Source organism: Pimephales promelas, chromosome 4 (assembly GCF_988280905.1).
Source record: "Pimephales promelas chromosome 4, fPimPro1.hap1.1, whole genome shotgun sequence".
In the NCBI taxonomy this organism is placed as follows: Eukaryota; Metazoa; Chordata; class Actinopteri; order Cypriniformes; family Leuciscidae; genus Pimephales; species Pimephales promelas.
The window spans coordinates 3,369,001-3,385,812 of record NC_142772.1 but is presented as its reverse complement, the minus strand read 5'-3'; the positions used below and the strand labels follow the sequence as shown (position 1 = coordinate 3,385,812).

The 16,812-nt window shown below is 39.4% G+C and overlaps 2 protein-coding genes and 2 long non-coding RNA genes across 4 annotated transcripts; all 4 read left to right on the top strand.

Annotated features, from left to right (window-relative positions):
* Positions 1-3,072: 3,072 nt before the first annotated feature.
* LOC148981538 (serine/threonine-protein kinase pim-2-like) lies at positions 3,073-4,317 on the top strand. Its single transcript, XM_089129838.1, has 3 exons — positions 3,073-3,591; positions 3,757-3,933; positions 4,117-4,317. The coding sequence occupies exons 1-3, from the start codon at positions 3,333-3,335 to the stop codon at positions 4,308-4,310; spliced, it is 630 nt and encodes a 209-aa protein (XP_088985964.1). The 5' UTR covers positions 3,073-3,332; the 3' UTR covers positions 4,311-4,317.
* A 775-nt stretch (positions 4,318-5,092) lies between these two features.
* On the top strand, positions 5,093-5,704 carry LOC120471916 (uncharacterized). Its single transcript, XR_016168211.1, has 3 exons — positions 5,093-5,218; positions 5,341-5,433; positions 5,577-5,704. It is a non-coding gene; the product is annotated as an uncharacterized LOC120471916 (long non-coding RNA).
* Positions 5,705-11,262: 5,558 nt separating this feature from the next.
* LOC120471902 (serine/threonine-protein kinase pim-2) lies at positions 11,263-14,355 on the top strand. Its single transcript, XM_039661835.2, has 7 exons — positions 11,263-11,450; positions 12,115-12,636; positions 12,771-12,865; positions 13,098-13,145; positions 13,270-13,648; positions 13,814-13,990; positions 14,174-14,355. Exons 1-7 carry the CDS (start codon positions 11,327-11,329, stop codon positions 14,353-14,355), a joined length of 1,527 nt encoding a protein of 508 aa, XP_039517769.2. The 5' UTR covers positions 11,263-11,326.
* Positions 14,356-15,117: 762 nt separating this feature from the next.
* Positions 15,118-15,750, top strand: LOC148981537 (uncharacterized). The gene is made up of 3 exons (XR_016168159.1): positions 15,118-15,268; positions 15,391-15,483; positions 15,627-15,750. It is a non-coding gene; the product is annotated as an uncharacterized LOC148981537 (long non-coding RNA).
* Positions 15,751-16,812: the final 1,062 nt, after the last annotated feature.

The window sequence follows — 16,812 nt, the reverse complement described above, 5'->3', positions numbered from 1 at the left end:
CAACCCATATAAGGCTCCAGTGTATGCTCAAACGCTGTATTCTGCTGTCAGGCCGTTAGATGGCGATGAAACACTTTAGACCAGGGGTCTCCAACAGGTGGCTTGCGTCGCGAGCGAGCTACCAGTATAATTAGCATTAAACTATCTTATTCACGGTGATTAAAGATTATTAAACGAAAGGATTGAAAACTTGATAAACCACCAAAGGTACATGGCGATATATTTACCAGGTAAATCGGCATAAAAAATAAAAGAAGAAGAATAAAGGAGTAAAACGGCGCACTTTTTCTTGAAGTCCGTTAACCGTGAACTAGGTTGGCTCAGCTGATGTATTTAAACTTTTGTACAGTCTGTGATTTAATTTTAAACCTATACTTCGAGTAAGTAAGTTTTGGTTTAATCAACCAAGAGTTCAGTGTTTGACGGTAATAACCAGGCTTTATTCAGTGGCAGCACAAATGCAGATTTGAATGTTCGATCGCTCTGTGATCGTAGTAGCCCTAATGGTTAATTTTTGTCAAATGTTTAGTCGTTGTCAAATGTTTTAGACCAAAACCTTGTCAAATGTGTAGTTGTTAAATTGTGTGTTTGTTTGAATCGAGATCGCTATCTTTTAATTGTGTCTCTCTTTTCAGGCTAGACATCATTATTAAAAAGAGTTTACATTAAATCCGATTAAACCTGTGTATTTGAGTGAAAGTATCTCAGTGTTTATTTTAGTGTTTTCATAGACGCATCGAATTTTCAGTTACGCATAAGCCCCGCCCATAGACTGACGGTGGCCCGTGACGCACAACCTGCAGCCCCCCCCCCCCCCCCCCATAGAGTGACGGTTGCACGTGACTTACAACCTGCAACCCCCCCCCCCATAGAGTGACAGTGGCACGTGTCGCACAACGTGCAGCTGTGGAATGTCTGGAATGTTCTATAGAACGTGACGTCACAGTCGAGTACTGGTCGAATAAAAGCTGAATTTCACAGACTTTCAAACATTCTCTTCATTGCTTTGCTGATAATTTTCTACTGGCATTTATTGCAGTGTAATTATTTAGCATTTCAAAATGGGAGCAAACTTTTCTTGTGTTAATTGTCGTGCGCATGATTCTGACAGTGTGGACAATTTACACATAAAGGAGAACGGCAAGAGGAGGAGGGCAAAAACCATCAAGACCAGCTCCAGTCAAGGTAAGTAAAAGGACCAAACATGATGTAGAATATGTAAAGTTCTGTTTTTAAAGGTTTATAAATAATAAAAACTTTTACTAGAGAATTCAGTAACATAATATGCTTGAAATATAATGGAAACTTCACATCTTTGATGACAGATATGTGAATTCATTTAAACAGACATTCAAATGTATTACGTCAAATTTTAGTGAATGTGAAATTGCTCACAAATTATAAATTATTACAAATTATGCCCAGTTGGCCAAATTCATTGTCTGAAAATGAAGATGTTGTGCTAATCAGATGAAAAATCAATGAATTCTACATTTGCATGTATGATTGCCTAAAGGGTTACCAAGCAACATCTGGATGGCCAAATTAAAATTTACACACACAACTATATTAAATTTAATGCAGGGGACTTGGTGTATGTTTTGAAATTTGAAGTATTTTTAATTTGAACTTAAACAGAGAACAGAACATTCTCGCCTGTTCTCACTGACCGACAACTGAGGAAGCAGAATGCACGAATTAGACCTGTGTGAATGCCCCCGAAAACTCGCTTCATTAATTACATTAGATGCACCAATATTAATGTCTAGTTATGAATATGGTTTTGGTTAATCTTTTATTAATAGAATTTGATTAAAACCATCTTTTGTTTTATCATTTCCCTCTTTAGATCAGACTTCTCAGCTTGTTCCCCGTACCATTAAGGCTGAAATCCTCAGCGCTGCAGAGGAACCAGGTCATGCTGAAGTTGATGACGAGTGGAGTGAAGACGCCTTCCAGGACTTAGTGGGAGATTCGTCAGAATGGTCTGCCGACGTCCTCAACGCTTTGAGCTCTGTCTCGATTCTTGACGTCCTCCAACCTACAGCCTGTGCCACATCTGATAGAGTTCCAGTCCTAGATGTGGCCACCTATAGAGCCAACGTCCGTCGAGTTCCAGCCCGACATGTGGCAGACTCCAGTGTGGACGTCCCCCAGGTCCCAGTCAGCACCACATCAGCTCCAGGATTGGAAACGGCTGACTGTTGTGTTGATGTTCCAGTCTGTGCCACGTCAGACTGGGAAGATGATGGCCCTCCAGACTGGGAAGATGATGGCCCTCCAGACTGGGAAGATGATGGCCCCCCAGTTCCAGACTGTGCCTCATCAGACTGGGAAGATGATGGCCCTCCAGACTGGGAAGATGATGGCCCCCCAGTTCCAGACTGTGCCTCATCAGACTGGGAAGATGATGGCCCTCCAGACTGGGAAGATGATGGCCCTCCAGACTGGGAAGATGATGGCCCTCCAGACTGGGAAGATGATGGCCCCCCAGTTCCAGACTGTGCCACGTCAGTCTGGGAAGATGATGGCCCCCATGTCGCACCGACAGTAGACACTGTCTCTGAGAATGAGATTATCTGTAAGTTGACTGTCATGACTCCGACACAACACAATACAGACAAACTTGTGTTGTGATATTATATCTGTCTTTACTCATGTCAACTCAGGCAAAAAGCAGTTTTCATGTCAACTCTTCTATGTTTCTTTTAACAGACGTCGGTTGCTGGAGCTATAAAGTCGGCAAGAAGCTCGGGGAAGGAGGATTTGGAAGCGTTTACGCCGGGACTCGCTTGAAGGATGGCCTTAAGGTATCATTTAATTTACTTGCATTATCTATCAAAGTGTTCTTGCACGATCGTATATTCGAATAACTCTTCTTTTCAAGCATTCTCAGTGTATCTTATGTTCACTTCTTAGAGCACCTGACCTCTCAGACCTGTTTAAATTGTTAGACTTGCTCTACATGATTAGAATTGAAATATGAACTGCACACACATTGGAAATAAAAAACTCAAATCCATTTTTTGTTTTGTTGATTAGGTGGCACTGAAATTCGCTGATACCGAGGGTATTGAGTGGATCAACATTGTAAGTACTCTGTTTCTCTCAGTTCATTTTTCAATGGACAAACTGCTATTGTCTGTAGTTTAGTAGTGTTCGACATCTTTTCTCCATGTACAGTATAATCATAAGAATTGTCTTTCTTCTAGGAGGATAATCCTGAACCCGTTCCTCTGGAGATCGGTCTGCAAATTCTCGCCAACAAAGGCCCCAGGGTTCCCCAGATCATCCAGCTTCTGGACTGGGACGAAGAGCCAAATCAGTACATTATGGTTCTGGAGTTCCCTACACCCTGTGAGAGCCTGATCGAATATCTGGACCGGCACGACTACTACATCGACGAGAACGTGGCAAAGGTCATCATGCATCAGGCAGCAGTCGCAGCTCAAACATGCTGCCAACGTGGAGTGTTGCATCGCGACATAAAACTGGAAAACCTCCTGATCAACCCGGAGACGCTGGATGTCAAGTTGATTGACTTTGGATGCGGAGAAATCCTGACCGATGCGGGATACACGTCCTTTGCTGGTTTGTATTATTCTTCAGAGCTGTAATGTGGGTCTCAAACTTAGATGACGGGCCAGAAGCCGTCAAGGTCTTACAAAGTATCATGTAATGGGATCCACCATTGTGAATCAATAGCATCAAATCATTTCTTGCATGCTAATAAATACTTTTTTCTCTTTTTTGCAGGCACCGAAGAGTACTGCCCCCCTGAATATGAATCATACGGCTTTTATCACGGCAAACCAGCGACAGTGTGGTCACTCGGGGTCCTCCTGTTTACACTGGCGTGTGGAGAATTTCCATCTTCAGAAGACTTGGATATGCTAAATGACAACATCTGGACAAGAGATGGCGTATCACAAGGTTAGATCTACATTTCAGCAAAGATCACTTGCAATTCTAAATCATACAAAGTAGAACAAATTAATATAAATGGTTGTGTGGGTAATGCAGTAATATTTAGATATTTCAGCTTAGACTCTTAATCAAAGAGAGCGAGTGTGAAGTTTAAGGTAATAATAGGACTTCTCTTCTCTTTCTTCACAGAATGCTGCAAATTACTTTGCTCTCTCCTGCAAAGGAACCCAGCGAAGCGGCTTGATTTGGATGTTGTCTGTCTCCACAAGTGGTTTAAGTACTTCGAATATAGATTTTATGAAGAAAGATCTGAAGACCTTCTACCGAAAGACTTGCCACCCGCTGTTCAGGATTTTTTAAAACTCTTTATAAATAAACAATAGATTTGACTTTTAAACAACTACATTGTCCACAGAAAATCTATAAAAACTTAATTTCGTGTCAAAATATTGTGATCAAAAATTTTCACAGACTTTCTCCTTTGAACTTTACTATTACTAATTGCGTCATGACCAAATACAACCAGAAACAATTGTTCAGTCTTGATTGTGAAAGTTAATTCCTCGCGACCTGTTTTCAATTGGCTGAGCAGCGCACGAAACAGGCATTTTTCTCAATTCCCGCTATGAGAGGAATGGGAAAGTTGCCCTCCGCATTATGGTGGCGCCTTACGCATTATTACGGCGTACGACATGTATGACGTCATTGACATTATTTAAAGCAAAAAGTGACTCTAAAAAATATAACACCAAGCGATGTGTAATTGCTTTGCATCTCATTTCGAATACAAGATTGAAATTACTAGACAAAAAATGATATCCTGAGAAAAGTGTATTTTAAGGGGTATAACTCACTAGACCTCCATTTTCGTTATGTGAGCGCCCTCATATGTAAACAGAGTGGAACTGCAACCAGTTCTCCCCATACTAGTGTTGTTAAAAATATCGATATTTTTCAAGGTATCGTATCAAAGTTAGAAATTCTAGTATCGTGACAACACTACCCCATATTAGACATTCTCTGCTTCGATCTTCAACTCCACAGAGATTGTAATTCACTTGTAATTCTGTATCATAAAAAAACAGAACAAACAAACAGTGCACATCGTCTCCTTCCACAGACTGACAGACTCGTGACGAGGCATCGGGACCCAGGTTGAGACATCCTTTCCAGTGATGTATTAGCAAGATGAACCGCTGCAACCTAAGAGTCCGCCGGGTCAATTGAGAGGAGGTTTGGGGACTATTGAAGGCTATTGGTCGCTGTAGATATCAAACTGCCTCCCATCAAGGTAATTCCTCTATTTTTCCACCACCCAGACCACAGCCAGACACTCTTTTCCTGATGTGGAGTAATTTAGTTCTGCTCCTCGTAATGTCCTTGAAGCATATGCTATTGCTCTTTCCCCCTCAGGTGTTTTCTGGGTGAGAATAGCTCTCAGTCCCACATCACTGGCATCAGTATTCACCTGAAGAGGTTGGTTGAGGTCAGGCTGCATCAATACAGGTGGGTCTTGCTACAGAATTTGCCAGGACCTTCTCCATAAGCCTCTGGAAGGGAATGCAGCATTTCTGAGCCGGCATGGAACGGGATTGGAATAGCCCCTGGTTGGTGATAAATGCGGTTTTCTCTTTACTCTCTTCCTCCAGATCCACCTGCCAGTATCCTGACTGCAAATCCAATGTGCTGAACCAGGTGGCGCCATCCATGGATTCCAGGATGTCATGAATAAGCAGCATTGGATAAGCTTCAGGTATGGTGTTTCTGTTAAGTCTCCTATAGGCCACACAGAACCTGGGGACGAGGACTACGGGTGAAGACCATGGAGAGAAGGATGGCTCAATGATGCGGTCACTTACTGGCTCAATAATAACTGGAAACCATCAGATCTCCTTTGAGGCGTGTCATGATCTGTTGAAGAACGAAAACTAAATCATCATGATTGTCTTTCACGATAATGAAGTATTTTTTTAGTGAGACACTGAAATGTCAAGGATTCAAAAATAGACTCTGACACATTTAAAGGGATAATTCACCCAAAAGTTAAAATTCACAACTACCACTTTGACACTTTAAAAAGTTCATAAAGAGATCGATGAGCGGTTCAGTCCAAAACTTTTCTGAAAAGACTGAATCGCTTTGAATTTAGGCTTTTATTCTGAAGATCTTTTATTTGGACCGTCATGAGGGTGAGTGATTTATGACAGATTTTTGGGTGAACTATCCCTTTAAAACGTGTCACCTGAGCTGTATCGGTGTTTATAGACGTAAACCATTGTCGGTAACGATATAAAAGTGTTCGATATAGCGCTCAATATTTTCATTAAAATGTGCACGCTTCGCCCGTAGATCTTGGTTCATTTGAAGTTCAGTTTCAAGACTCTCACTTATTTAAAATTAATTTTTCTTTTAATAAATTATAATTTTTGAAATCAAGGAAAAGTCTCTAGAATTTCTTTCTTTTAGCTGTATCGAAAACGTATGAACCGCGACACCACTGTGTCCTATCAAACCGAACTGTGAATTTTGTGAACTTACACCCCTACTTATTACAGTTGCTGATCTACCTCAAAGTTTGCCATTGTTCTACGTTTACACTTATTTTTATTGCACACATTTTGTAACATTTTAAGTTCAAGAGTTTCTTTAACACACACTTTTTAACACATAAAGAACTTTTCTACTTCTCTTAAAAAAAAAGAAAGAAATGAAACATTATAACGTGATAGATTTTTTAGCTATGTCGCACAGCACTACTCTATAGAGACGAGCATTTTGATAAATATATGCTCTATTTCATATTTATTATATTTTTTTACTTAAACTGTTGTCTTTATCATTTAATGTATGTTTTAATAAATCTGCCAATAAAACATGTTATTACAGCCGTGTCTAAATGTTTACATTTCAACAATGAATTAGAGTAGAACGTATCATTAAATAGTTAACATAGAACTGCCTTATGTGCAGTTTAAATGTTTAAATTAATTCTACAATTCCATTTGCACTTGAGTGTTGATTATTAAATAAAGGTAATTGATTATTAAACTATATTGTTGTTGTAGATTTTTGGCCAATGAAAACTTTCATTTAGGCGTTTCTGTAAAAAAAAAAAAAAAAAAAGTAGGGATCTCCCGATCCGATCAAGACAAGTGATCGGAAATCGGGTCCGATCACGTGGTTTCAAGTAATATATCACGTGAGGCATAAAACAAATATGGCCTATAGGCTATGTTTTAATAATATGTAAATAATAATGGCGTTAGATGTTAGACCAGAGGTCAAAGTCCCGGTTTTGTGAGTCCTGTCCCAGGAAATGTCCGCATTTTACAGCGTCTTCAAACAAAAACAAAAAATACAGTGCAGAAAGCCCGACTTATATCAGACTGCTGGTTGTCAGAACAGTCGTGTAGTTATGATCCTTTTTCACCAACAGAGAGGATGCGCGAGTTACAGTGATACTTGGTTGAGCTCCTTTACTTTAACATGAAGACATAGTAAAACATTCATAACTAGCATAACAGACATACAAAAACATAACACAGCTAAAAGGATTCAGTTTACAATACAGGAATATATATATATATACATAATAATTTTGTTTTAAAGACAATATTACTTAATAATTTTACTTTTATGAATATGAAATGTACCTAATAAAATCACAAGACATAAAATTAACAGATGGATTTTTTTATTTATTTTTTTAAATGCTATTTAATAACATCTTTGGTAAAATCATCAAGAAGTAATAATCTTCAGACATTTTTTTGGAATGGTAAAATTAAAAAAAGATGTATTTTTTCTGGCTGATCTGAACAAAATGAGCTATTTTAATCAAATCCATACATGTTGATAAAGTATAGCTAATTACTAACACAAATATAATGAAGAGCTTTTCACTATTAATGTCCACCCGGCTAAATGAGTACGGTCAATAATTTTATCCCTTAAAACTCATCTTTGATCACCGAAATGACATATTTAAACGTTCTCCTGTGGAATAAAATTATTCATGCCTTAAAGCTCGACTGTAACTCTATCCTTGTTTCATTAAGTAGCTCATGAATATTCCAATGAGCCCCGCCTTCACTCACTCATCCTCTACTAGTCGATGTATCGCATATAACACAAAAAAAATAAAAATAAATATAGCTGCAAGCAGCAATTACCGGGGCCAAGTTAGACGACAAAACATGCCAACATGTGTCAGAGCAACTGCAGCAAGGAGGAATTGAAGACATTTAGGGTGCTTCTCAATATCCCTCCTCGTCTCCTCGCTCTTCCGTCCTCCCTCCTATGACCCGGAAACCGATCGAGCTCAGCCATCTTGAAGGACATCTCAATTCTCTAATTGCACCGTGAGGAGTCGAGGATCGAGGAGTGAGGAGGCTTCCTGAGGAGTCATAAGCGAGGATACAATTGTGAATAGTACAGCAGATGTGATTACACAGTACTGTAGCCTATGTCTAAAGGGCTAAATATGGTTAATACCTAAATGTAACTTTATATAAATTCACAACAACATATATCAGTCAGTTTCCTGTAGGCCTATAGGTCAAATATCATTACTTTGTCTATCTGATTCAACTATGTGTATTAATATTTTTTAAATATACAAAAAACATATCTTCTGTGAGTGAAGAGTGAAGCCCAACTGAACATCTGGATGTTTTAATCTTTAGTCCAGATAACTCCACTGTCTATAACGTTTATTTAAATAAACAATTTTTTACACTTACTTATTTTACACTTATTTTTACAGTTATCTTTCAAAACTGTGCAGACAGTGGAGTAATACCGGACATATGGAAAACATCAACAGTAATACCCATCCCTAAAACAAAATCTCCTAAAGACCTTAATGAATTTAGACCAATTGCACTGACTTCCCTGTTTAATGAAATGCCTTGAAAAAATCGCAAAGGACATAATCATCCCCCTAACTGTAGACAAATTAGATCCAATACAATTTGCATATCAAGAGGGCAAGGGGGTAAAGGATGCAAAGCTTTTCATTCTTGACAGGGTGTATAAACATCTTGAGAAACCTGCCTCACACGTAAGAATTTTATTTGCTGACTTTAGTTCAGCTTTTAACAAAATGCAGCCCCATATCCAAATCGAACGATTAGCCTCACATTTTAAGTTACCCGAGCAGATCTTATTATCAGTTTTAACATTTTTAACAAATAGAAGGCAGCAGGTATATGTAAATGGTGAAATGTCATCTGTCATCGTGTCTCTCCTCAGGGCTGTGTGCTTGCCTTTCACCCTTGCTGTTTATATTATACACCGACAACTGTAGGGAGAACTCATCTTGGGAGAACAGCTATTTGGTAAAGTTCTCAGACGACACAGGCCTGTTGTTCCTATTACAGGACAACCAATCTGATCACAATAATGCCCTCATGGAACTTGTCAGATGGTGTGAGGAGCTTTCTTGACTTAAATGTGTCAAAAACTAAAGAAGTAGTCATAGATTTTAGGAAGCATAGTGAAGAACCGAAATCAAGTCAATGAAAATGTTCAAATAGTTCAAACATATAAGTACTTGGGCACAGTGTTTGACTCACAACTGAAATTCAGTGAGAACACTGATAGCATTATTAAGAGAGTAAACCAAAGAATATACTTACTGAGGAAGCTTAACTCTTTTGGGGTCTGTAAAAGAATTTTATGTTCATTCTATCAGGCCTTCATTGAGAGTCTACAAACGTTTTCTTTCCTGTGTTGGTTTAATGGACTAGCTGTGAAAGATAAAAAAAAAAATAAAAAAAAGTTTGACCAACATTGTTAAGTTATGCTCAAAAATCACTGGACGACTGGACTGACACGAGCTGTCAAAAAGGCAGAAAGAATACTGTGTCAACCAGATCATGCACTCAGTGAAGAATTTGTTGTCATGCAGTCAGGTCGGCGGTATTATGTGCCAAAACGGAAAACTAACCGCTATATTCATTCCTTCTGCTATAAGACTTCTAAACGAAAATACTTAAATATATGGAATTGGTTCTTGCTTTCCACTGCTCTGTTTAGTCAATGGCAGGTGAATGTGTGTGGGTGTGTGTGATACTGGATGGTAAACTAGTGAGTAAATATGTGGATGTGAGTATTTATTTCTTTTATTCATTGTGTGTTAATGCATTTTAACTAAATTATAGATGGGTTGACTGTAAAGCTGAATTGCCCCTTGGGGATTAATAAAGGTATCTGAACTGAACTGAAATACCTAAAAATTAGTAAAAGTCGGGACGGTTTGTTTCCAGCGTCGTTTTATGATATTTCGCCGTATATCCTTCTCTCCCAATTGGACGCATCAGGAACAACCCATATAAGGCTCCAGTGTATGCTCAAACGCTGTATTCTGCTGTCAGGCCGTTAGATGGCGATGAAACACTTTAGACCAGGGGTCTCCAACAGGTGGCTTGCGTCGCGAGCGAGCTACCAGTATAATTAGCATTAAACTATCTTATTCACGGTGATTAAAGATTATTAAACGAAAGGATTGAAAACTTGATAAACCACCAAAGGTACATGGCGATATATTTACCAGGTAAATCAGCATTAAATAAAAGAAGAAGAATAAAGGAGTAAAACGGCGCACTTTTTCGTGAAGTCCGTTAACCGTGAACTAGGTTGGCTCAGCTGATGTATTTAAACTTTTGTACAGTCTGTGATTTAATTTTAAACCTATACTTCGAGTAAGTAAGTTTTGGTTTAATCAACCAAGAGTTCAGTGTTTGACGGTAATAACCAGGCTTTATTCAGTGGCAGCACAAATGCAGATTTGAATGTTCGATCGCTCTGTGATCGTAGTAGCCCTATATTACCTTAATGGTCAATTTTTGTCAAATGTTTAGTCGTTGTCAAATGTTTTAGACCAAAACCTTGTCAAATGTTTAGTTGTTAAAGTATATTGTGTGTTTGTTTGAATCGAGATCGCTATCTTTTAATTGTGTCTCTCTTTTCAGGCTAGACATCATTATTAAAAAGAGTTTACATTAAATCCGATTAAACCTGTGTATTTGATTGAAAGTATCTCAGTGTTTATTTTAGTGTTTTCATATCGAATTTTCAGTTACGCATAAGCCCCGCCCATAGACTGACGGTGGCCCGTGACGCACAACCTGCAGCCCCCCCCCCCCCCCCCCCCCCATAGAGTGACGGTTGCACGTGACTTACAACCTGCAACCCCTCCCCCCCATAGAGTGACAGTGGCACGTGTCGCACAACGTGCAGCTGTGGAATGTCTGGAATGTTCTATAGAACGTGACGTCACAGTCGAGTACTGGTCGAATAAAAGCTGAATTTCACAGACTTTCAAACATTCTCTTCATTGCTTTGCTGATAATTTTCTACTGGCATTTATTGCAGTGTAATTATTTAGCATTTCAAAATGGGAGCAAACTTTTCTTGTGTTAATTGTCGTGCGCATGATTCTGACAGTGTGGACAATTTACACATAAAGGAGAACGGCAAGAGGAGGAAGGCAAAAACCATCAAGACCAGCTCCAGTCAAGGTAAGTAAAAGGACCAAACATGATGTAGAATATGTAAAGTTCTGTTTTTAAAGTTTTATAAATAATAAAAACTTTTACTAGAGAATTCAGTAACATAATATGCTTGAAATATAATGGAAACTTCACATCTTTGATGACAGATATGTGAATTCATTTAAACAGACATTCAAATGTATTACGTCAAATTTTAGTGAATGTGAAATTGTTCACAAATTATAAATTATTACAAATTATGCCCAGTTGGCCAAATTCATTGTCTGAAAATGAAGATGTTGTGCTAATCAGATGAAAAATCAATGAATTCTACATTTGCATGTATGATTGCCTAAAGGGTTACCAAGCAACATCTGGATGGCCAAATTAAAATTTACACACACAACTATATTAAATTTAATGCAGGGGACTTGGTGTATGTTTTGAAATTTGAAGTATTTTTAATTTGAACTTAAACAGAGAACAGAACATTCTCGCCTGTTCTCACTGACCGACAACTGAGGAAGCAGAATGCACGAATTAGACCTGTGTGAATGCCCCCGAAAACTCGCTTCATTAATTACATTAGCTGCACCAATATTAATGTCTAGTAATGAATATGGTTTTGGTTAATCTTTTATTAATAGAATTTGATTAAAACCATCTTTTGTTTTATCATTTCCCTCTTTAGATCAGACTTCTCAGCTTGTTCCCCGTACCATTGAGGCTGAAATCCTCAGCGCTGCAGTGGAACCAGGTCATGCTGAAGTTGATGACGAGTGGAGTGAAGACGCCTTCCAGGACTTAGTGGGAGATTCGTCAGAATGGTCTGCCGACGTCCTCAACGCTTTGAGCTCTGTCTCGATTCTTGACGTCCTCCAACCTACAGCCTGTGCCACATCTGATAGAGTTCCAGTCCTAGATGTGGCCACCTATAGAGCCAACGTCCGTCGAGTTCCAGCCCGACATGTGGCAGACTCCAGTGTGGACGTCCCCCAGGTCCCAGTCAGCACCACATCAGCTCCAGGATTGGAAACGGCTGACTGTTGTGTTGATGTTCCAGTCTGTGCCACGTCAGACTGGGAAGATGATGGCCCTCCAGACTGGGAAGATGATGGCCCCCCAGTTCCAGACTGTGCCACGTCAGTCTGGGAAGATGATGGCCCCCATGTCGCACCGACAGTAGACACTGTCTCTGAGAATGAGATTATCTGTAAGTTGACTGTCATGACTCCGACACAACACAATACAGACAAACTTGTGTTGTGATATTATATCTGTCTTTACTCATGTCAACTCAGGCAAAAAGCAGTTTTCATGTCAACTCTTCTATGTTTCTTTTAACAGACGTCGGTTGCTGGAGCTATAAAGTCGGCAAGAAGCTCGGGGAAGGAGGATTTGGAAGCGTTTACGCCGGGACTCGCTTGAAGGATGGCCTTAAGGTATCATTTAATTTACTTGCATTATCTATCAAAGTGTTCTTGCACGATCGTATATTCGAATAACTCTTCTTTTCAAGCATTCTCAGTGTATCTTATGTTCACTTCTTAGAGCACCTGACCTCTCAGACCTGTTTAAATTGTTAGACTTGCTCTACATGATTAGAATTGAAATATGAACTGCACACACATTGGAAATAAAAAACTCAAATCCATTTTTTGTTTTGTTGATTAGGTGGCGCTGAAATTCGCTGATACCGAGGGTATTGAGTGGATCAACATTGTAAGTACTCTGTTTCTCTCAGTTCATTTTTCAATGGACAAACTGCTATTGTCTGTAGTTTAGTAGTGTTCGACATCTTTTCTCCATGTACAGTATAAGATCATTAGAATTGTCTTTCTTCTAGGAGGATAATCCTGAACCCGTTCCTCTGGAGATCGGTCTGCAAATTCTCGCCAACAAAGGCCCCAGGGTTCCCCAGATCATCCAGCTTCTGGACTGGGACGAAGAGCCAAATCAGTACATTATGGTTCTGGAGTTCCCTACACCCTGTGAGAGCCTGATCGAATATCTGGACCGGCACGACTACTACATCGACGAGAACGTGGCAAAGGTCATCATGCATCAGGCAGCAGTCGCAGCTCAAACATGCTGCCAACGTGGAGTGTTGCATCGCGACATAAAACTGGAAAACCTCCTGATCAACCCGGAGACGCTGGATGTCAAGTTGATTGACTTTGGATGCGGAGAAATCCTGACCGATGCGGGATACACGTCCTTTGCTGGTTTGTATTATTCTTCAGAGCTGTAATGTGGGTCTCAAACTTAGATGACGGGCCAGAAGCCGTCAAGGTCTTACAAAGTATCATGTAATGGGATCCACCATTGTGAATCAATAGCATCAAATCATTTCTTGCATGCTAATAAATACTTTTTTCTCTTTTTTGCAGGCACCGAAGAGTACTGCCCCCCTGAATATGAATCATACGGCTTTTATCACGGCAAACCAGCGACAGTGTGGTCACTCGGGGTCCTCCTGTTTACACTGGCGTGTGGAGAATTTCCATCTTCAGAAGACTTGGATATGCTAAATGACAACATCTGGACAAGAGATGGCGTATCACAAGGTTAGATCTACATTTCAGCAAAGATCACTTGCAATTCTAAATCATACAAAGTAGAACAAATTAATATAAATGGTTGTGTGGGTAATGCAGTAATATTTAGATATTTCAGCTTAGACTCTTAATCAAAGAGAGCGAGTGTGAAGTTTAAGGTAATAATAGGACTTCTCTTCTCTTTCTCCACAGAATGCTGCAAATTACTTTGCTCTCTCCTGCAAAGGAACCCAGCGAAGCGGCTTGATTTGGATGTTGTCTGTCTCCACAAGTGGTTTAAGTACTTCGAATATAGATTTTATGAAGAAAGATCTGAAGACCTTCTACCGAAAGACTTGCCACCCGCTGTTCAGGATTTTTTAAAACTCTTATAAATAAACAATAGATTTGACTTTTAAACAACTACATTGTCCACAGAAAATCTATAAAAACTTAATTTCGTGTCAAAATATTGTGATCAAAAAATTTCACAGACTTTCTCCTTTGAACTTTACTATTACTAATTGCGTCATGACCAAATACAACCAGAAACAATTGTTCAGTCTTGATTGTGAAAGTTAATTCCTCGCGACCTGTTTTCAATTGGCTGAGCAGCGCACGAAACAGGCATTTTTCTCAATTCCCGCTATGAGAGGAATGGGAAAGTTGCCCATATGGCGGCGCCTTACGCATTATTACGGGGTACGACATATATGACGTCATTGACATTATTTAAAGCAAAAAGTGACTCTAAAAAATATAACACCAAGCGATGTGTAATTGCTTTGCATCTCCTTTCGAATACAAGTTTCAAATTACTAGACAAAAAATGATATCCTGAGAAAAGTGTATTTTAAGGGGTATAACTCACTAGACCTCCATTTTCTTTATGTGAGCGCCCTCATATGTAAACAGAGTGGAACTGCAACCAGTTCTCCCCATACTAGTGTTGTCAAAAATATCGATATTTTTCAAGGTATCGTATCAAAGTTAGAAATTCTAGTATCGTGACAACACTACCCCATATTAGACATTCTCTGCTTCGATCTTCAACTCCACAGAGATTGTAATTCACTTGTAATTTTGTATCATAAAAAAACAGAACAAACAAACAGTGCACATCGTCTCCTTCCACAGACTGACAGACTCGTGACGAGGCATCGGGACCCAGGTTGAGACATCCTTTCCAGTGATGTATTAGCAAGATGAACCGCTGCAACCTAAGAGTCCGCCGGGTCAATTGAGAGGAGGTTTGGGGACTATTGAAGGCTATTGGTCGCTGTAGATATCAAACTGCCTCCCATCAAGGTAATTCCTCTATTTTTCCACCACCCAGACCACAGCCAGACACTCTTTTCCTGATGTGGAGTAATTTAGTTCTGCTCCTCGTAATGTCCTTGAAGCATAAGCTATTGCTCTTTCCCCCTCAGGTGTTTGCTGGGTGAGAATAGCTCTCAGTCCCACATCACTGGCATCAGTATTCACCTGAAGAGGTTGGTTGAGGTCAGGCTGCATCAATACAGGTGGGTCTTGCTACAGAATTTGCCAGGACCTTCTCCATAAGCCTCTGGAAGGGAATGCAGCATTTCTGAGCCGGCATGGAACGGGATTGGAATAGCCCCTGGTTGGTGATAAATGCGGTTTTCTCTTTACTCTCTTCCTCCAGATCCACCTGCCAGTATCCTGACTGCAAATCCAATGTGCTGAACCAGGTGGCGCCATCCATGGATTCCAGGATGTCATGAATAAGCGGCATTGGATAAGCTTCAGGTATGGTGTTTCTGTTAAGTCTCCTATAGGCCACACAGAACCTGGGGACGAGGATTACGGGTGATGACCATGGAGAGAAGGATGGCTCAATGATGCGGTCACTTGCTGGCTCAATAATAACTGGAAACCATCAGATCTCCTTTGAGGCGTGTCATGATCTGTTGAAGAACGAAAACTAAATCATCATGATTGTCTTTCACGATAATGAAGTATTTTTTTAGTGAGACACTGAAATGTCAAGGATTCAAAAATAGACCCTGACACATTTAAAGGGATAATTCACCCAAAAGTTAAAATTCACAACTACCACTTTGACACTTTAAAAAGTTCATAAAGAGATTGATGAGCGGTTCAGTCCAAAACTTTTCTGGAGAGACTGAATCGCTTTGAATTTAGGCTTTTATTCTGAAGATCTTTTATGTGGACCGTCATGAGGGTGAGTGATTTAGGACAGATTTTTGGGTGAACTATCCCTTTAAAACGTGTCACCTGAGCTGTATCGGTGTTTATAGACGTAAACCATTGTCGGTAACGATATAAAAGTGTTCGATATAGCGCTCAATATTTTCATTAAAATGTGCACGCTTCGCCCGTAGATCTTGGTTCATTTGAAGTTCAGTTTCAAGACTCACACTTATTTAAAATTAATTTTTCTTTTAATAAATTATAATTTTTTAAATCAAGGAAAAGTCTCTTTTCGCATTTCTTTCTTTTTCCTGTATCGAAAACGTACGAACCGCGACACCACTGTGTCCTATCAAACCGAACTGTGAATTTTGTGAACGTACACCCCTAATTATTACAGTTGCTGATCTACCTCAAAGTTTGCCATTGTTCTACGTTTACACTTTTTTTTATTGCACACATTTTGTAACATTTTAAGTTCAAGAGTTTCTTTAACACACACTTTTTAAAACATAAAGAACTTTTCTACTTCTCTTAAAAAAAAGAAAGAAATGAAACATTATAACGTGATACATTTTTTAGCTATGTCGCACAGCACTACTCTATAGAGACGAGCATTTTGATAAATATATGCTCTATTTCATTTGTATTATATTTTTTACTTAAACTGTTGTCTT

Excerpts from the sequence above, each read along its gene's own strand:
- LOC148981538 (XM_089129838.1), top strand. The coding sequence starts at position 3,333 with ATGGTTCTGGAGTTCCCTACACCCTGTGAGAGCCTGATCGAATATCTG. Across the intron at positions 3,592-3,756 it reads GGGATACACGTCCTTTGCTG|GCACCGAAGAGTACTGCCCC; the intron begins GTTTGTATTATT and ends TCTTTTTTGCAG. Across the intron at positions 3,934-4,116 it reads AAGAGATGGCGTATCACAAG|AATGCTGCAAATTACTTTGC; the intron begins GTTAGATCTACA and ends CTTTCTTCACAG.
- LOC120471902 (XM_039661835.2), top strand. The coding sequence starts at position 11,327 with ATGGGAGCAAACTTTTCTTGTGTTAATTGTCGTGCGCATGATTCTGAC. Across the intron at positions 12,637-12,770 it reads CTCTGAGAATGAGATTATCT|ACGTCGGTTGCTGGAGCTAT; the intron begins GTAAGTTGACTG and ends TTCTTTTAACAG. Across the intron at positions 13,649-13,813 it reads GGGATACACGTCCTTTGCTG|GCACCGAAGAGTACTGCCCC; the intron begins GTTTGTATTATT and ends TCTTTTTTGCAG.